The 21,492-nt window shown below is 49.1% G+C and overlaps 1 protein-coding gene across 9 annotated transcripts in view; it reads right to left on the reverse strand.

Annotated features, from left to right (window-relative positions):
* Nucleotides 1–21,492, reverse strand: part of ZFR (zinc finger RNA binding protein) — a 526,018-nt gene that overhangs the window by 272,835 nt on the left and 231,691 nt on the right. For all 9 annotated transcript variants that reach the window (XR_014970026.1, XR_014970025.1, XM_085630635.1 and 6 more), the window contains one exon: nucleotides 2,397–2,590. Coding sequence is in view for 7 of the 9 variants with exons in the window: in XM_085630635.1 (XP_085486761.1) it covers nucleotides 2,397–2,590 (194 nt within the window). In the remaining 2 variants the exon portion in view is untranslated. The remainder of the gene's footprint in view (nucleotides 1–2,396; nucleotides 2,591–21,492) is intronic.

Consider the following 21,492-nt stretch of genomic DNA (forward strand, 5'->3'; position numbering starts at 1 on the left):
ATGTGTGCCATGTCGACTTTGTTTTGTCTTGCACCCAGACACCCAGCCTGCAAGGGCAGTGTGTGTGTGTAAGGGTACAGGGCCTCTAAGGGTGGCACAATGAGTGCTGCAGCCCTTAGAGGCCTTCCCTGGTCACAAGGCCCTGGGTACCATTTACCAGGGGCTGACATGTGGCCAGGGTTTGCCTATTTGGGTTTTGGGTTTTTAGGGAAGGAACATAGGCACTGGGCACCTGATTGGCAGGAGTCCAGGGTACACTCAGTCAAAGTACATTCAGCAATTCAGCAAAAACTGGGGGCATACCATGCAAGAAAGATGGCACTTTCTCACACCCTGTCCCTGGTTGGCTGAGTCCCCCCAATCTTCAAGATGGCGTGGACTGAGAATTGTGCTTCACCTCGCCGCCCCCACCTGCGGGGTGGAGTTGGCAGAGGTGGGCACACCTCTCTTCCACAGTTGTTTTTCCCACCAGTTGCTGAGAGCAGCAAGTGGCCTGGGGAAGCACACAAAGGCGGCAAGCCTTTGAAGCTTCCCCTACGTGAACCCTTCCCATCCTAGGGGGAGGAGGCTTGGCACCTTGTCCCAGGATGTGCATTGTTTCAGGCCCCAGAGAGCAGCAGGCTCTCGACCCAGAGGTCCAGAAACATGTCTGGTGGTGGCAGCTGAAAGCAGCCACTCAGCCTGGACACTAGTGGTGGGTTAGTTCTCAGGGGGAATCTCTAAGATGCCCTCTGTGTGCATTTTTCAACAAATCCGACACTGGAATCAGTGTGGGTTTAATGTGCTGAGAAGTTTGATACCAAACTTCCCAGTCTTCAGTGTAGCCATTAGGGTGCTGTGGAGTTTGTAATGACAACCTCCCAGCACCATATACTCTTAATGGCAGCACTGCACTTACAATGTCTAAGAATGGACTTATACACTGTAGGGGTACAGGGCTCATGCACCTGTACCCTCACCACTGGTATAGTGCACCCAGCTAGAGGGGTGACTGATCTATGCAAGGGCAGTGAGTTGTAGGCATGGCACACAGTGTGCCATGTTGACTCTCCACTTTGTTCTGCACCAAGACACACAGTTAGTGTCAGGGTACAGGACCTCTAAGGTGGCACAATAAGTGCTGCAGCCCTTAGAGGCCGCCTCTGGTCACAGCGCCCTGGGTACCTGTGGTAGCATTTATCAGGGGCTGACCTGTGGCCATTGATGACAATTGGATTTAGGCTTCAATGCAATGTTAGGGGAAGAACATAGGCCCAGGGTACCCAATTAGCAGGCGCCCAGGGCACACACAGTCAAAGCACATCAGCAATCTAGCAAAAAGTGGGGGCAACCATGCAGAAAGAGGGCACTTTCTCACAGTGGGTGTCGAAGTGAAGGGTCTCCGAGGGTGGCATAATACATGCTGCAGCCCACAGAGCCACACTCTGGTGACAAGACCCTTGGTACCAGGCATAACTTTTATAAGGGACTTGAATGTGGCCCAGAGGTGTGCCAATTGTGGAAACAAAGGTACAGTTTTGGGAAAGAGCACAGGTGCTGAGGCCTGGTTAGCATGGTCTCAGCACACACCCAAGATGGCATCAGGTACCTGACAAAAGGTTAGGAGGTACCCATGCAAAAAGGGGCACTTGCCTACACACAACACTGCCTAGGATCATGCTGTGTAGCTGCCTATATGTTTTAGTCCCAAATATAAATATAATATGCACACTAACCTCTTGCTCGCACAGTGCTAGTAGTAAAGCCCGAAAACAAGATACAAGCATCTCTTATGTTCCTCATGCAAGACACCAAAACAAATAAGACTATTATGGTGTAGCAGGCTCTCAAACTGAAATGCTCTACACCCTATATACACATTACAATATCCAGTAATTTCCAGAGGGAACTGCACTTCCAATTCTGGAATGCCCAATTACCAGTAATTCCACATTGAATGTTCAGTTACCAATGATGTCTGATTCCATGCAACCACTGGGCACCTCTATGGATTAATCTTCAAGAAAGACTGCCTATTGCCTCTCTTTAGCAACAGAACAAATGGTAGAATGAACAGAGCTATCAAAAGGACCCTCAGAATAAGTAAACTAGAGACTTCTGAGCACTGGTTCAACCTAGTGATACGGCGTTGCTGAAAGTGGGTGTTTAGATCTTGCCTGCTAGAGTCTCCATTATGCGTTTGTGGTGTGGACAAAGGCCAGTTTATCGCTTAGGGAGAGGAAAGTAACTCTGGCAGCAGCCATCTCTCAGGACCAAGCCATTCTTAAACCACCTTGATCATTAAACTCATACTCTGCAACAAATAATGCAAAAGCAAACATACCACAAAATGTACTGGCAATAAACTGACCAAACTTGATTATTAGGACTTCGAACACTGAAAGGAAATTCAGTACCTCTTCAACATAATCATGGCCCACAGGCTGCACATCACTCTGCAGAGCAGCAAGAGTTGCTTGTTGCAGTGACTCAGACACAGGGTCTGATTTAGTTTCTGCTGTCGGCACTGAAGACAGGGTAGGGATGGGTTTAACACTCGATGGTTTTACTTCCTCCATTTTATTTCCAGTGGTCTGTAGTTTGTTGCCACCTACGAAGTAGAATTAGAAGTACTTTGAGATCCAAATTGCTGACAGAAATTGCAAGAAAGATACCTCAACAAACTGGTCAATTACTTATTTGGTTTTCCAAAAATAAACATGTAAATATGTGTAAACATAAGTACCAATCAGTACAATATATAAGCATCCAGGAAGCAACAACATAATTTACGCAATTTAGAGTCAGAGTAATTTTTTAGTGTGTACTAGAGTGTGCTTAACCTACTATTATTCATCATAAAGGCATAATTGAGGTAGACCTGGGAAGTCTCTAATGAGATTTTACAGGTGTTGAGCTGTATTAATGCAATTTATACCGCGCACAAATACCCAAGCGTGTCCTGGCGCTAGCTGAACCGTAACTTAAAACCAGAACACTAATTATTTAACAAAATCCTAGTTGTTAGAAAGCCAGGTTTTAAATTCTTTACTGAACTGAAGCAGGGAGGGGATGGCCATGATATGAGGCGGGAGACGATTTCAGAGTTTTGTAGTACCAGTAATAAAGCTTCTTGCACCCCAGTTTGACTTCCTAACTCTGGGGATTGTGAGAGTATTTGATCCCAAGTAGCGAAGGGGTCTGTTTGGAACCTACCACTGAAAGATGTGCCTCAGAAATTCAGGACCTGTATTGTGTAGAGCTTAATAAGCAACACACTGAGCTTTAAATTTTACACAACTTTGCACCAGCAGCCAGTGAAGCTTCCGAATTCACAGAGAAATAGCATGGAATTTGGGCAGTCCTAGCACTAATCTGGCAGCAGCATTTTGTAATGTTTGGAGACTGCTGATGTGTTGTTCCTGAAGATTCAAGTGGAGGCTACTTTAATAGTCTAGCTTTGATAAAACTAGTACAGTGACAGCCTTTATTGAGGAATAGATGGGGGGGGGGGGGAGAGACGGACGGACGCCTGGTTAAAAAACATTTTAATCATCCAGAGAGTGAATGAGGCAGATGATGTTACTACCCGAGCCCGCACACCATAGTTTAACTTCTTGTCAATATAGCAACCAAGATTCTTGGCTTTTAATATAGGAGTGTAGGAAGCTGGCTCTGTATATACTATACCAAAGTGAGGTATAGTGTGCACAGAGTCCAGTGGAGCCCAAAGGGTAGGCAGAGGTAAAGTAGATCGCACCTCACTCTCTATTTGTGGTAGTGTGGTCGAGCAGTAAGGCTTTATCAGACGACAGTGTTAAGCACTTGTTGCACCCACTCAGTCAGCAAATTAATTCACACATTCAAACACTGAACTTCGGACCAATTATTTTAGTATAAAAATATTCTTATGTTATGTTCTAGAACAAAGCAAGCCTGGCACAGGTAAGCAATAAATACTTTACAGTAGTAATGCAGTTTGTAAATAGTTTGAAATGCAATTGTAAATGTATTTTGATTACAGTAGTGTGAGAAATTGCCATCTTTCTTGCATGATATGCCCCCACTTTTTGCTCAATTGCTGAATTTACTTTGACTGAGTGTGCCCTGCACTCCTGCCAATCAGGTGCCCAGGGCCTATGTTCCTTCCCTAAACAAAACCTCAAAACCAAATTGGCAAACCCTGGCCACATGTCAACCCCTGGTAAGTGGTACCCTAGGTACCCAGGGCCTTGTGACCAGGGAAGGCCTCTAAGGGCTGCAGCACTCATTGTGCCACCCTTAGAGGCCCTGTATCCTAACACACACACTGCCCTGGCAGGCTGAGTGTCTGGGTACAAGACAAAACAGAGAGACGACATGGCACACATCCCTGTGTGCCATGCCCACTGCCCTGGCATACATCAGCCACCCCTCTAACTGGGTGCCCTATGCCAGTGGTGTGGGCACAGAGGCAGGAGCCCTGTGCCCCTACAGTACCCAGGTCCATTCATGGGCCCTGTAAGTGCAGTGCTGCCATTTAAGAGTACATGGTGCTGGGAGCTTGTCAAACACGAACTCCACAGCACCATAATGGCAGCACTGAAGACGGAGAAGTTTAGTATCAAACTTCTCAGCACATTAAACCCGCACTGATGCCAGTGTGGGATTTAATGTACCAAGCACCACAGAGGGCATCTTAGAGAGGCCCCCTGAAACCTAACCTACAATCCACGTCTGTTCTGAGGCTGCCTAGGCTGCCACACAGCAGACATGTTGCTGGACCCCCGGGTAGGAGAGCCCCTGCTCTCCTGGGTCTGCTACAATGCACATCCTGGGTGAAGTGCTAAAACTCCTCCCCCAGGATGGGCAGGGGGAAGCTTCAAAAGCATGCCGCCTCTGTGAGCTTCCCCAGGCCACTGCAACCCCCCCACTCTGGCGGGAAGCTTGGCCGGAAACCCCAAATAAGTACAGGGGATGTGCCAGCCTGCCAACCCCACCCCTCAGGTGGGGGAGGCGAGGTGAAGCACATCCCCGGGCTCTCGCCATCTTGAAGATGGGGAGCCCTGCCCAATCAGGATTAGGATACTGCCCCCCTCCCACAGGAGAGAGGCAGGATAGGGGGTGTACCCACCCCAGGACAGGGATCCATTGGTCCCTGCCCTTCACCTACCTGTAACGCCCCTAAATCTAGTATTTAGGGGTACCCTGAACCTTCCTACCCCAGATTGAATATGCTACTTACCAGTATGCATCTGTTCTTGGCATGTAGGGCTGCTGACATTCATATCTGTGCATAGATCGCCGCCTAGTGTTGGGTCCGGATGTTTGCACGTTGTTGTCCTGGAAGAGTCTTCGAAGTATCCTGGGATAGGTGACTCCTCCCCTGGACTACAGTGCGCATGGGCATCCTCTCCATCCTCAGATTGTTTTTCGCCATTGTGGCAGTGATGGAGTAGATATAGAAAGTGATGACCATGCTTACAGTAATTCTGAGAGCTGCAGCTGCTACAGGCGCCGGGGAGGAGGGAGGGCGATATGAATGTCAGCAGCCCTACATGCCAAGAACAGATGCATACTGGTAAGTAGCATATTCAGTTCGAGGCATGTGGGCTGCTGAATTCATATCTGTGCATAGAATATATAGCAGTGCCCTCTTATTAGCGGCGGCTACCAGTGCCAGCTGCAGCGGTCTGAAAAAGTTTTGAGAACAGCCTGTCCTACAGCTGCCTGCTGTTTTGATTGCACATCTACACAATAGTGTTTCGTAAATGTATGTGTAGTGGACCAGGTGGCTGCTCTACATATGTCATGCAAAGGAATGTTTCCTAGGAAAGCCATTGAGGCCCCTAACTTACGTGTTGAGTGGGCTCGTGGGGGAATCGTTAAAGTGCGTTTAGCCTTTTGATAGCAAATTTGAATACATTTAACGATCCATCTGGCTATTCCTGCTTTGGAGATAGCGTTACCTTTGTGGTGTGGGGCAAAGGCAACAAAAAGTTGTTGTGTTTTCCTAAAGGGTTTGGTCCTGTCGATATAATACATGAGGGCCCTTTTGACATCTAGTGTATGGAGTGCCCTTTCTGCGACAGTTTGTGGGTTTTGGAAGAAAACGGGCAGTTCAATGGTTTGATTCATGTGGAACTGCGATACCACCTTCGGCATGAATTTGGGGTTGGTACGTAGTACGACCCTGTTGGCGTGAACCTGTATAAACTGCTCTTGAACGGTTAGTGCCTGGAGTTCACTAACTCTTCTCAAAGAAGTGATCGCTACTAGGAAAGCTACTTTCCAGGTAAGGAATTGAATCTTGCATGAGTGTAGAGGTTCAAAGGGTGGACCCATCAGGCGTGTGAGGACCAAGTTGAGGTTCCACATTGGGGCTGGTGGGTGGCTAGGAGGAATGACTCGTTTGAGTCCTTCCAAGAATGCTTTGATGGCAGGCACTCTGAATAGAGAGAGGTGCTGCCTGGTCTGCAGATAGGCTGATATTGCGGTCAAATGGACACGTATAGAGGTGTACGCCAGATTGCATCGGTATAGGTGTAATAGGTAACAAATAATGTTTTGGATGGATGCATCTAGGGGGTTAATGTCATTATTATTGCAATAAATGACGAACCTCTTCCATTTTGCTGCATAGCAAGCTCTGGTAGTGGGTCTCCTGGCCTCCTTAATGATGTCCATACAGTCAGGTGGCAGGTTTAGGTAGCCAAACTCTAGGACTTCAGGAGCCAGATTGCCAGGTTCAGCTGTTGCGGATCTGGGTGCTGAATCTCTCCATGGTTCTGCGTCAAATGCTCGGGTTTGACCCGCAGCCTTTGATGCGGCACCACGGAAAGTTCGAGAAAGGTGGTGTACCACGGCTGGCGTGCCCACGTTGGAGCAACCAGGACGAGCGTCAGTGAGTGTTGACGCAGTTTGCGTGCTACCAGCGGTATCAGTGGTGCTGGGGGAAAAGCGTACGCAAATCTGCCGGACCAGTTCATCCATATCTCATTGCCCTGCGACTGCGGATGTGGGAACCTGGCGGCAAAGCTTTGGCATTTTGCGTTTTTCGCTTGTCGCGAATAGGTCTATCTCTGGATGACCCCACTGCTGGAAGTACGGTTGGAGTACTGATGGGTGTAACTCCCACTCGTGCATCTGGTGGCTGTGTCTGCTGAGCAGATCCGCCATCTGGTTGTCCTTGCCGGGGAGGTGTTCTGCTATGAGGAACATGTTCCTTTGAATGGCCCACTTCCACTTGCTCTGAGCCAGATGAGACAACTGTGGAGAGTGTGTTCCTCCCTGCTTCTGTATGTAGTACATGGCAGTCATGTTGTCCGTTCGGATCAACACGACTTTGTTGCACAAGTGTACTTTGAATGCTTTCATAGTGAGGAAGATTGCCATCAGCTCTAGAAGGTTGATGTGCATCTTCTTTTGTTGTTGTGTCCATAGTCCCTGCACTGTGTAATGGAGTACATGAGCTCCCCATCCCTGGAGAGACGCGTCCGCCGTCAGTATTATCTGTGGGACAGGCTCTTGGAACGGTCGGCCCTTGCAAAGGTTTTGTGGATTCCACCAATGCAGAGAGTTGTATGCCCGACCGCTTACCAACACTAGGTGTTTCAACTGTCCTTGAGCCTGATTCCACTGACGTGCTAAGCACTCCTGAAGCGGGCGCATATGTAGTCTCGTGTGGGGGACTATGAAGATGCAGGAGGCCATCATGCCCATCAACTGCATGAACACTCGCGCGGGAAGGGAGTGTTGTGGTTTGAACTTTGAAATCAGCATTTGCATGCTGTTGATTCTCACCAAATTTGGCTGAGCTGTGGCCGCCAGAGTGTCTATAGTCGCACCTAGGTACTGTTGTACGTGTGCGGGCTGTAGATGGGATTTTGGGTAATTTAGTGAGAACCCCAGACTGTGAAGGAGGTGAATGGTGCGGGACATGTGGCTGGCACATTGCTGGGCTGACTTAGCTTGAACGAGCCAGTCGTCCAGGTAAGCGTAGACGTGTATGTGCTGCCTCCGTAGATGTGCCGCCACAGTAGCTAGGCACTTTGTAAACACCCTTGGTGCCGTTGTCACGCCGAAGGGAAGGACTTTGAATTGGTAGTGCTGCCCTTGAACAGTGAACCTGAGGTATTTTTTGTGTAATGGGTGAATGGGTATGTGGAAATACGCATCCTTGAGGTCCAGTGTGGCTAGAAAGTCTCCCTGCTTGAGCAGCGGGAGGACTTGCTGTAGAGTGAGCATGTGAAAATGCTCGGAAAGAATGTATCTGTGTAGGGGTCTCAGGTCTAATATAGGTCTGAGTGACCCGTCCTTTTTCGGTATTAAAAAGTACAGGGAGTACACCCCCGTACCTTGCTCGTGGACGGGTACGACCTCTATTGCGCCTTTTAGAAGCATACTTTGCACCTCCTGCTGTAAGAGCGTTAAGTGCTCTGAGGACATAGGACGGTTTTTTGGAGGTATTGTGGGTGGAGTGGAGGTTAGTTCTAGACAGTAACCGTATTTGACAATATCTTTGACCCACCTGTCCGTGGTGATGGAGTTCCACGTGGACAGGAACCTTTGTAGCCTTCCCCCGACAGGTGTTATGTGGTCGGGAGGAAGGGAGAGGGCGTCACTGCTTGTTCTTGGGGGAGGACCTGGTGTTGCCGTAGCCGCGTCCTCTGCCCTTTGTACTGGAGCCACGATATCCACCCCGGGTGTTTTTATCGTAGGTAGTTTGTGTATTGCCCTTGTTGTATGTTTGTTGTGAACCCTGTCCTCTACCTGCTCCTCTATTTCCGGGGCGACGAAAGGAGCCGCTCCGAAAGGACTGAGTCTGGAGAGCCCCCATGGACTTTGCAGTGTCCGTGTCCTTCTTTATTTTCTCTAGGGTGGTGTCAACCTCCGGGCCGAATAAATAGTCGGGGTTGACAGGCTGGTTGAGTATGTGGTTTTGCACCTCAGGTTTGAATCCGGAGATTCGTAACCAGGCATGTCGTCGCAGCATGACGCTAGTGTTTATGGCCCTAGCAGCTGTGTCTGCGGCATCCAGCGCGCACTTGATGGATGCGTTTGTGAGGAGCTGTCCCTCCCTGATGAGGATCTCTGCACCTTCTCTGTATTGGTCAGGGAGATGTTGGATTAGTTGCTCTAATGTGTCGTAGTGCGCTCTATCGTAGCGAGCGAGGAGTGCTTGAGTATTGGCAATGCGCCATATGTTGGCTGCCTGGGCGGCAACCCGTTTGCCAGAGGTCTCTAACACCTTGGACTCTTTGTCCGGGGGAGGAGCATCACCTGTTGTTTGTGAGTGTGCCCTCTTGCGAGCATTCGCAACGACCATGGAATCCAGAGGTAATTGGCCTCTGATGTAAGTAGGGTCCCCAGGCGCTGATCTGTAGTTCTTGTCGATCCTGGGGTTTATCACTCTCGCCCTGGTGGGTTCCTTGAAGATGTCCTTTGCTGGTTTGAGGACACCCTTCTACATGGGTAGAGTTTTTATATTCCTTTCTGAGGATGCAAAAGTATCCATAAGGAAGTCGTCCTCGACAGTGTCCGAGTGAAGTTGCACCCCATGATTGGCCGCAGCACGTTCAATTAGAGCGTTGAACGCTGCCGTGTCCTCTGTGGGAGATGTTTTTGCTCCATAGAGTTGCTGGTCTTGTGCATCCATAGGTGCACCTGGGTCCACAGGGTCATCCCAAGTTTGATCAGGGTCCTGTTGGGCGTCAGGGTCCATGTCTCCGGGGTAGGGGACTTGGTCACCCATGTAGTCCACCAACGCATCCGTGTCGGAGTGTGTGGGAGAGAAGGATTGTGGATCCTGGTAGGGTGAGTGGAAAGGTTCGTAAAGAACTGGTTCTGAAGCCCCAGGCAGCTTTCTTTTAAGTGGAATCCTGAAGGAGTCCAAAGCCGGCTCCGAAGTTATTTTCCGTTTGTGGATAATCATCCTGCCGGTGTCGGCGTCGATTAGATGCGATGGAGACGTCTCCGCAGAGCGTTCGGCAGGCGTGATTGTGGTATGGGTCACCCGTGTCCTGATTTGGAACAGTTTCGGGGCCGTGGATGGTGGCAGGCCAAAAGTAATGTTGGCTGGTGCCGAAGAGGCTGCTGGAGCTTTAATTGGTTCGGAGCCCGACGTGTCCTGGAGGATCATTTTCTTTTTGGTGCTTTGCGCAGCAACGGGTCGCGTCTGGAGCGCCCTCGAGTCTTTTGCACCGACCGGTTCTGTTGAGGCGGTCGTGGATTTTTTCGGCGCCGGTGGGTCATCGAGTCGAGGGGCGGGAATGGCCTTCGACGTCTTCGATGAGTGTGGCTTTGGTGTCGCCGTGGAAGCAGTGTGAGACGCTGCAGGCTGTTTGACCTTTGGGGTCGGAGTCGATGGCGTCGGTGCCGGGAGCCGTGCAGGTTTGGTGGTACCGAAGGCCTTCTTCCTTATGTCGACTCCGACGTCGGCCGCTTCGAGTTCGGCACCGAAGTCTCGTTTGGTGCGCTCGGTGCCGATGTGTTTTGCTGGCGTCGAAGGTGTGGAGGGCCTCGATCCGACCAGCGCCACTTTCGGTTTCGGTTTCAATTGAACCAATACAGCTTTCGGTTTTGAAGAAGGGAAACCAGCCGTTTTGGGCATTAAGGGCTGCCGCTGAATGTCCGAGGCCGGGCCCGAGGGCGGGGCCGAAGAACTGCGGGATAGGTCTTGGGTAAGGCCCGAAGGCGATCCCTCGACCGGAGCCATAGACTGTTGCACTGGGCTTTCTTCAGTCTGAACGGGTAGGCCTTGCTCGTCACCGGAGCTACTCTCTTCGGCCCCTAAGGCCTCATTGTAGTCTCCTACCTCGGTGTCGTCTTCATCTCTGCGAAAGAGTGTTTAGTCGACGTCTTCCGATCCGGAGTCATGTTCGGAAACGGGACTGGAGGGTAGGTTCTCCACTTCTTCGACATCTTCGGTGTCGGCGTTGAAGATGTCGGCCGGGCCGGTGCCGCTTGCTGCGCCTAGAGTCTCGCCGCTCGTCGATTCCGTAGAGTCTTCTTGGATCGAAATCTGGCACAGGCCATGCATGTAGATTCGTCGTGATCCGGTGAAAGGCATTTGTTGCACACCGGATGGACGTCGACGTGGGGATATTTCGCATTGCATACCGGACATCTCTTGAACGGTGTCCTCGATTCCATCGTTGATGTCGAATCGACGGTCGGGTAAGATGCGAAAGTTTGTTCTGGAAGTTAGTAAACTAACAAAGATACTATCGATACCGATCGAGAACAGTACCGACGCGAACTAAAGGCCTTTTGGCCTGAAAAAAGATTTTCCTAACTTGAGTCAAGATAGCACATCCGAACCCAATGGCAGAAAAAAACAATCTGAGGATGGAGAGGATGCCCATGCGCACTGTAGTCCAGGGGAGGAGTCACCAATCCCAGGATACTTCGAAGACTCTTCCAGGACAACAACGTGCAAACATCCGGACCCAACACTAGGCGGCGATCTATGCACAGATATGAATTCAGCAGCCCACATGCCTCGAACTCCGAAATACAAAAGAGCAAGAAGAAAGAAGACCTGCCCTGCAGCTGCTAAGTAGAGGAAGACACCAACTGCTTTGGCCCCAGCCCTACCGGCCTGTCGACCCTCGAACCTGCTCCTGCTACAACACGGCACCTCTTCTGGCCAGCAACCTCACAAACCCCGGAGGACCTGGCTACCTTTTGGCTCTAAGCACCTGGGACTCCCAGGAGTAGAGGCTCTACTCAAAACCTACTTCTAATCCCTGGCATCAGCCCGGAACCGCGAACCCTTCACACTCTGCACCCGCCAAGCCTGGCTTGTGCCGGAGTGAACAAAGACCACGAGGACGACCCCACGGCGACTGACCCCCGAGTCCGGCACCCAAGGACTGCCTTCGACGCTCCGGACGACGCCTGCAGCCTCAGAACCAGGTGCCCCTCCCAACCGCGATCAACAGAGGGTAAGATTTCCCGACACCAAAAGGCACCCCTGAACCAGACGCCCCCTGTGCCCAACTCCTGGGTACCTACCTATCCTCCAACTACCCAACTTACCTCTCGAAGTGGTGGTGGCTCCTGAAGAATCTTCGTTCCCGAGCTTACATGCTTTTTCTAAACCGGAGCTTTCCCATTGAAATCAATTGAGCGCCCGAAGGCTCAAAAGCACCCTGCATCCAGCCGCCAGAGTGGCCCTGGCAGTGTAACCTCTACACCTATCTACTTCCCCATTTGCCCTGAGCAAGTGACCAGGAGCCCAGCTCCCACAGCCGCGTGGCCTGCTAGTCATCAGCCACCAACCAAGGCGCCCCCTCCCCCCCCCAGCCTCCCATAAGATAACATTGGGCCTAACTTTCTCTGCACCCGGCTGCCCCTGAGCCGCTAAGGGTGTAACAACTGTACCTACCTGACCCCGGGAGACCCCTGAATCTATGCCCAGAACCCCAACTCTGCCAGTCGAGTACTTACCTTCAAGCCGATAACTCAATTTTCTCAATAGGGTAACATTGACTGGTTTTTCCTGAAATTTCTTCTAAGTGTGGACTTTTCAAATCTTAAAATATTCATCAAAAATCAGCCGAGTAACGAAAACGAAAATACTCACCTGCTATTAGGTGAGCACCCAGTGCTGGATCTTGGTGCCCACCACGGACTCTGAAAAATATTCACAACCGTACTTAACAGTAACCCAATTTTCTTCCATAGGAAACCATTGACTGTTTTTCTGTGAAATTTCGTGTCGATTTCTGCAAACTTTAAATATTCTTTAAAAATCGTATAAATTGTGAAAATGTAATTACTTACCTGTTTTGGATAAAGGTCCCAGTACAGAGTCTAGGCACCCAGAACCCAGGCACTTTAAATATTCTTTAAAAATCGTATAAATTGTGAAAATGTAATTACTTACCTGTTTTGGATAAAGGTCCCAGTACAGAGTCTAGGCACCCAGAACATACTATACCTGCACCTTGAATTTTCTTCCATAGGGAATCATTGACTGTTTTCTATGAAATATTTTCTAAGTGTCAACTTTTAAAATAGCAAAATATTGTCTAAAAATTATAACAGTAATTAAGTCAACTTTTCTCACTTGATTGTAAGTACTGACCCAGGACTGAATCTAGGATCCAGTCCTGGAATTCCAAAAGTAATCCTAAAAGTAATCTATTGCAAATAACTTGAAACTTCCATTGAACTCAATGCATGATTGTGTTTAAAATTGTGTTGCCTATTGCAACCACTTGTAACTTTCTACAAAAGTCATTTGCATATTGCAAAAGTATTTATATAAAGCATCTCATTCTGAGAAAGTATATTTTAATACCTATTGTTGGTTCTAAAATAAAACAAGCATATATTTTTTTATATATAAACCATTGGCCTAGAGTTCAGTTATTGAGTGTGTGAAACCATTTGCTGACTGAATGTGTACAACAAATGCTTTACACTGTCCTCTGATGCTGCCTTACTGCTCGACCAAGCTACCACTTTAGAGAGTAAGGTTATATCTAACTTTAGCCTCTGCCAAACCACTGGGGACTGTGGACTCTGTACACCCTGTACCTTTTTGGGAACAGTATCTACAGAGCCACTTTCTCACAAAGTTGCACTGCCAGGGCCACTCGGGCGGCTGGGTGCAGGGTGCGTTTGAGCCTTCGGGTGCTCAATGGGTTTCAATGGAGAAGCTACCAGACGAACAAAGGCTGCAAGCTCGGGGACCAAGATTCTTCAGGTGCGACCACTTCGAGAGGTAAGTTGGTAAGCTGTAGGTTAGGTAGGCACCCAGGAGCTGGGCATAAGGGGCCACAGGGGTGTCTTTTCGCGTCTGAAAATCTTACCCTCTGCTGGTCGCGGTTGGAGGGGTGCCTGGTTCTGAGGCTGCAGGAGTCATCAGGAGTGTCGAGGCGGGTCCTTGGGTGCTGGATTCTGGGTCACAGTTGCCGGGGGGACGTCCTCTGGGTCTTTGTGCAGGAGTCGCGGTTCCTGGTTGGCACCAGGGGTTTGTTACTTGCTTTGAGCAGAACCACTGATCGTGGGAGTCCCAGTCTTTTAGAGTCACAAGGCAGTCAGGTCCTCCGGGGTTTGAGGTTGCGGACCACTGGAAATGCCGGGTTTTAGCAGGTTGGAGGGTAGACAGGCCTGTAGGGCTGGGGCCAAGTCAGTTGGTGTCGTCCTCTTGTTAGCTGCATGGTAGGTCTTCTTCCTTGTTTCGGATTCGGGATCGGAGGAAGGAAGGAAGGTTCAGGGTGCCCCTAAATAAAAAATTTAGGGGCGTTAAAGGTAGGTAGAGGTCAGGGACCAATGGGTCCCTTCCCTGGGGTGGGTACACCCCCTATCCTGCCACTCTCCAGTGGGAGGGGGGCAGGAGCCTAATCCTGATAGGGCATGGCTCCCCATCCTCAAGATGGCGAGAGCCCGGGGGACACCATACTTACAGCATTCAGCAATGGAACCACCGGGGAAGGCATAGGCACCCAACCAACAGTCACATAATACACCTGCTGCAGGCCTCAGGAGGCAGGGAGCTAGAGCAGTGGTTCCCAAGCTTTTTTGACCCGTGGCTCCCTTGACCTAATTGGCACTTGACTGTGGCTCCGCCCCATTTTTTTTTTACTGTTTGGCGGGTGGGTGGTGATGTAAGCCAGACCTCAGGAGTACTTCCTTTTGTCTTCCTTAAATTAATTGGGATGCAATGAAGGCATTTATTTAATCATATTTGTAACAAAATAAAAAGATAACCGTTGTAAAAGGGGGAAAACACACTTTTGTTTTATGTGCTGATATGTTTTCTCTCATCGAGAATGTAAATGCGGCGTGAACTCCGGCATGGGAGGCTGTATTGAAGCCAGTGACCATACTGATGTTTCAGTAATATTTGAATGTATTCACCTTTCAGGGACCATCCGAGAGTTCTACTGGGTTTGGTCTAGAATAGATTAGAAAAACAACGATGGCCCTGTCTGTAAACGGACATTTGAAGATGTTTTTTAAACAAAATAACACTTTTTTTTATTTCATTGTAAATGCATATTCCCTATTGAATATATGGAATATGCATTTACAATGAAATTTTTTTTTAAAGTGCATTTCGTTTAAAAAAAACATCTTCAAATGTGCGTTTACAGACAGGGCCATCGTCATTTTTCCAATCTATTCTAGACCAAACCCAGTAGAACTCTCGGTTAATCTGTAGTTAAATTCCACCAAGTTAAGACGGAGCCACTCTGTGTTATTGCATACTGGAGGAAAAATGCACCCAACAGGCAAACCCGCACGCCGAAATTCATTTAATACACCCCTGTCAACCCTTTCCCCCTGCCTGCCAGAAGGAACGCGTTACTTAACTGTAACTGCGGTTATCCAGTATTGGTATCTTTCATAGATTCACATGCCTGAATCATTCCCCGTCGTCGGGATGGGAGTCACCGGTAAATAACAAAGCAATGTCTTAGTAGACATATATAGTAACAGGCCCCAAAAGGCCTTAGCTCAGTAAGCTATCCACGTCCTTATGTAAAAAGGACCAAAGTTTGGCCAGTAGCCAATCAGCTAGCACCACCCTCTAGAACCTTCCTGGAAGGAGCTCTAGTCCCTCAGATTTTCGTAAGCACAGTGCTAAGTAGTTGTATCACTGAGAGATCCAAGAGAGCCCTTCCAGTGGAGGTGGGTGGGTTGCATGTGAGTCTATGAAAGATACCAATACTGGATAACCGCAGTTACAGGTAAGTAACGCGTTCCTTATCCAGTATTAGGGTATCTTTCATAGATTCACATGCCTGAATCAGAGTAGTAAGCAATAATAAGCATATTTCGAAAGGTACAGTAAATATACAGTCACTAGATAATAACATATCAATGTGAAAGATAAAAGCACTAGAAAACAATGACTCAGCCAATGTATACATTACAGTGCGAAATGTGCGTAAAGAGGCAAGGATGGTGGGATGAAAGGAAGGGCTCACCTCTACTGAAATAGATGACGGAGTACCGCTTGACCCACTGCAGCATCCTTCATGATCTCCGTGTCCAGGCAGTAATGCTTGGTGAATGTATGCGGCGTCTTCCATGTGGCCGCTCTACAAATGTCCACAATGGGCACCCCTGCAAACAGTGCCATGGAAGTAGACATTGCCCGTGTGGAATGGGCACGAACTGTTGATCGCAGTGGACGTCCTGCCTGCTGGTGACAGAAGGTGATGGCTGAAGAAATCCAGCGGGAGACACTCTGTTTGGTGAGCGGTAGCCCTTTTCTAGGCCTACTGTACGCTACGAAGAGTTGATTAGACTTACAAAATGCTTTCGTTCTATCAATGTAAAACTTTAGGCAGCGCTTAATGTCCAATGAATGTAGAGTTTTCTCCGCCACTGTTTGTGGATTCGGGAAGAATGAACGTAGCACAATAGGTTCGTTAAGATGGAACTGAGATGGAACTTTAGGAATAAACTTCGGATTTGTGCGAAGAATGACCCTATCCGGTTTGAACTGAAGGAACGGGTCTTGGATTGAGAACGCCTGGAGCTCCCCCACTCGCCTTGCGGAGTTAAGGGCCAGCAGAAGCGCAATCTTGCAGGATACATACTTAAGGTCTGCTCTGTGTATTGGCTCAAACGGGTGTTTCATTTATTGAGCCAGAACCGTGTTGAGATGCCAAGCCGGTGGTACAGGCTTTACTGGAGGAAATGTTCTAAACAGTCCTTTAAGGAATTGCTTAATAAGTCTATGAGACCACAAAGATGGACCTGTAGAGGATCTCCTGAAGCGTGATATTGCTGCTAGGTGGACTTTAATGGAGGCATGAGCAAGACCAGATTTTGCCAGGTGCAGGAGGTACTGCAAGATTTGTTCCGGGGTGGAAGAATGAGGGTGTAACCTGTTTGTTTTGCACCAGATACAGAATCTCTTCCATTTTAATGAATACGTTTTGTTGGTACTATCTGCTCGAGCTAGAATTTGTCTGCAATCCGGAGGAATGTCTAAGCCCTGAAACTCTCTGAACTCAGGAGCCATGCTGATAACTTGAGAGATGCAGGATCCGGATGCTGAACTTGTTGATTGTTGAGCGTTAGAAGAGATGGAAACGGCTTCAATTTGATTGGAGGTTCCAGGGACAGGAGGTGAAGTTCCGTTGGCGGAAAGGCGTACGCAAAGACGTTGCACCATGCGATCGAAAAGGCATTCCCCAGAGACCCTTGTTGGGCATGCCAGCTTGCAAAGTGTTGGCATTTGGCGTTTTGCTGGGTGGCGAAGGTGTCCAGAAGAGGGGTGCCCAATTGAGCAAATATGTTGCTGAGAACTAGTTGATTCAGCTCCCACTCGTGGCATGCTGCCTGCCTTCTGCTCAGAGAATCTGCCAACACGTTGTGGGCGCCTGGAAAATAATCTGCTCGGAGAGAGATGTTGTGACGGAGCAGCCAGTTCCAAATTTTTTGCGACTCGCGAGAGAGTGTTAGCGAGCGAGTTCCACCCTGTTTGTTCAAATAGTGCATTGTCGTGGTGTTGTCTGTTCGGACAAGCACTATGGAGTTTTTGATTCTTGGAAGGAAGGCCACCAGAGCTAGATAGACTGCGCGTAGCTCTAGAAGATTGATATGAAGTGCCTTCTCGGAAGGGGACCACTTTCCGCTTATCTGCAGTTCTTGAAGGAAAGCCCCCCAGCCCTCTAAGGAGGGGTCCGTGGTGATTATATGAGGAGCAGCAGGAAGCAAGAAAGGCAAGCCTTGAGAAAGGTTCTGGGGGCAAACCCACCATCGTAGAGCCTTTTTGATCACAGGGGTCACCTGGGTGACGTCGTCGAACGACCCTGTAAACTGGACCCATTGATCCGACAGTGCTTCTTGAAGGGGTCGCATTTGAAGACGACAATGCGGGACTAATAGGATGCAAGAAGACATCATACCGAGTAGGGATTTGAAGAGACGCACTGACAGTGTCTTTTTGGACATTATCCGGAGCGCTAACGACTGAAGTTTGTCTTTGCGCTCCTGTGATGGGAATGCTTTCCGTTGTATGGTGTCTAGTGTAGCGCCCAGAAAATTCATGCGCTGAGACGGCTTAAGGACGGACTTGTCGTGATTGAGAGTTAGTCCCAGTGAATTGAAAAGCCTCAGACAAGCGTTGGAAGACCTGGACGCACCTTCTAGAGATGGAGACTTGACAAGCCAGTCGTCTAGATATGGGAAGACCTGATGATGATGAGGATGATGATGATGGCGTAGATATGCAGCCACTGGAGCTAGACATTTGGTGAAAATGTGTGGCGCCGATTTGAGTCCAAACGGCAGAACCCGAAACTGGTAATGTCTGCCCGCCACCATGAATAGTAGGAATTTTTTGTGGTTACGGTGTATTGGTATATGAAAGTAGGCGTCTTACAGGTCTAACGACACCATGTAGTCGTTCGCATTGAGTAGATGTAATACCTCCTGAATGGTGACCATACGAAACAACTGCTTTTTCAGAAAATTGTTCAGATTCCTCAAGTCCAATATCGGTCTCCATTTTTTCTCCTTTTTTCGGATGAGGAAGAAACGGGAGTAAAACCCTTTTCCCCGTTGGCTTGGGGGAACTCTCTATAGCTCCCTTTTGGAGCATAATCTTCACTTCTAAGGGTAAAAGACGTAGATTTTTGTGAAGCATTTGGCGGGGAGGGGTTTGAGGAGGGATCTGTATGAATTCTAGAGAATGGCCGAATTGTACTAATTGTAGGACCCAACCGTCCGTAGTTATTTTTTGCCAATTTGGGAGAAAAGTGGGAAATTTTTACGCCAATCTTGGAGGGTGGAGAGAAATTTGAGACAGGCTGCAGTTGAAAGTCATTGCCGTCCAGCGGCGCCCTTTTGTCTTCCTCCCTTGCCACGAAAGGAAGATTTTGGGTATGAGGATTGCCGTCGCTGTTGGTATTGCGAACGGTATTGCTGGGAGGAAGGGAAGGAAGAACGTTGTTGCAAATCTCCCCTAGTTGAAGTTTGACCTCTCCCTCTTGAACCTCGAAAGGAAGGGTTCCGAAATTGTAAGGTACCCAAAGCTCTGGCGGTATTAATATCTTTCTTAATACCCTGTAATGCCTCATCAATATGTGCGCCGAAGAGAAGTTGGCGATCATATGGCATATCCAGCACTTTGGTTTGGACCTCCGGCCTGAAGGAGGTTGCCTTTAGCCAACCTTGGCGTCGAAGGACCGCTGCGCCAGCTAGTTGTCGAAATCCGGTCGAAGCAATATCCATTGCGCAGTCTATAATTTCAGAGGCAGATCTTTCCCCCTCTAGCAAGATCTTCTTTGCCTCTTCTTTTTACTCCTCTGGTAAGTCTGCTAAGTATGGCGCAATGTCCACCCACATCTGACAATTGTAACGTCCCAACAGTGCTAGGGCATTGGAGGCACGCACTGTTAAAGCAGACATCGAGGAAAAGCGTTTGCCGAGCAGCTGGGTTGTTTGACATCCTCTGTGCGGCCTGGGTAATGACAGAGTCCGGCTTTGGATGGCCTGTGAGACAAGCCGGAGCAGTGTCTGGCGCTTTATATTTTTTATCCAGCCGTGGTAACACTGGAGGGACCGAGGAAGGATTCTGCATAATCTTTATGCCTGGTTTCCAAATGTAGTCTATGATAGGAATTGCACGGACAGCCTTCTTAAAAGGTTCCTTAAAATCGTAAAGGAAACAGTCCTGTTGGTGCCAGGGCATTGGAATTTGAAAGCGCTGGGCCGCTCTCTCTACGATATTATGAAAGCCGCCAATGTCCTCTGGCGGCGAGTCGGCCGTGGTAGGGGCAGGAGAAGCCGGGCAGGGAAGGATGTAGTCATCCCATTCTTCCTGGTGAGAGTGGACATCCTGAAGCTCTCCTTCAGGCTCCCCGTCATCCTCGTCATCTGTGGTGGGACGAAGTGGCGATGTGACAGCCTCTGACTGCAAAACCAATGGAGGCGGTCGTGGCCTTGGTGTTGGGAGGCCCAACTGGCATCGGGGAAGGTGCCGGCGTCGGAAACCGTTGCTTATAATCAGATATCAGGAATTGGAGATCCGTGACCAGAGACGCAGGCAGACAAACCATGGAAGGTGGGGGCTGCACATATTCCTGAGGTGAAACCTCCTGATATTCTTGGTCAATGTCCTCATAGTCAGAGATATCCTGATATTTTACGTGCAGTTGCGATGGACTTGTCGCAGCAGGGAATATACTGCCGTCATCGGAGTCTTCCTCGTCAAAAAGTTGTACTGGAGGCAAGGTTGGGACCCTACTGGGTGAAGTGAGGGCCGGAGTCAGTGCACGTTTAGTTATTTTGAGGTGCACATTATTACTTTGCACATCAGAGTCCATATCCGTCGACGGGCCGGTAGAGTCGTAGACGGTGTAACCGGTATTATTTGCATTTGAGACGTCGTCGACTGCGTCGTCGTCGGCAACGAAGATGATGACTGTCTCTTCGTCGACGATGTCGTCGACGACGTCGGCTTAGTCAACAGTGTCCTCGTCGACGATGCCGATGGCGAAGGTCTCGTCGACTGTGTCCTCGTCGACGATGATGCAGACGTCGACGAGGGAGCTTTCGTCGATGGCGTCGTCGTCGATGCTGCCGTCGGCAGCTTAACTGACAACGATGATTTTATAATTTTTAGCGTCGACGAGATAGCCTTACCAGCCGTCGACAATGGAGTGGTCGTCTTCGACGTAGTCATAGATTGGGATGTAACAGTAGATATTGTCGCCGTCGACGAGGTAACAGACTGCCGTCGATGGAGATCTCCTCGTCGTTGAAGCCACCGTCGACAAGGTAGTCGTCGTCGACGGGGCGGAGACTGGCTTCTTAAAAGGTATGTGGCACATCCTGAGGAGAAGCAGTCCCTGGCAGAGGCAAGGCCAGGACCTCTGAAGACTTTTTAAGCGTCTTCTTTTGAGGTGGCTGCGACGAAGGGCCCGAAGATGACGCCCTTGGTCTTTTATGTGAGGAGTGAGAAGAGATAGTAGAATCCTCACTTTCCTCAGAGGACACAACAGTTTCCTTGTCCTTTAGTCTTTGCAGCCAGATTAAAAGGCGCCCTTCTCGGTCTTTCAGGGTCTTAGATCAAAAGGTACGACATACCTTACAGTCTTTCGAATTGTGGCTAGGATAAAGACAGTCTTTATGCTGATTGTCCACGTGAAGCCTCTTTTTCCCACAGGAAGCACAGGATCTGAACAGTCCCTTCTTTGGGGTATCAGCCATGACGAAGCCAAGTAAATTTGTAGCAAGAAACACTGGAAATCCAGAAGCAATGAGCAGAGCTCAGTGGAGACTCCCTTAGCACGACGTGCGGTAGAAAATCTGAGGGACTAGAGCTCCTTCCAGGAAGGTTCTAGAGGGTGGTGCTAGCTGATTGGCTACAGGCCAAACTTTGGTCCTTTTTACACAAGGACGTGGATAGCTTACAAAGCTAAGGCCTTTTGGGGCCTGTTACTATATATGTCTACTAAGACATTGCTTTGTTATTTACCGGTGACTCCCATCCCGACGACGGGGAATGATTCAGGCATGTGAATCTATGAAAGATACCCTAATACTGGATGACCC

Source organism: Triturus cristatus, chromosome 2_1 (genome assembly GCF_964204655.1).
Source record: "Triturus cristatus chromosome 2_1, aTriCri1.1, whole genome shotgun sequence".
Lineage (NCBI taxonomy): Eukaryota > Metazoa > Chordata > Amphibia > Caudata > Salamandridae > Triturus > Triturus cristatus.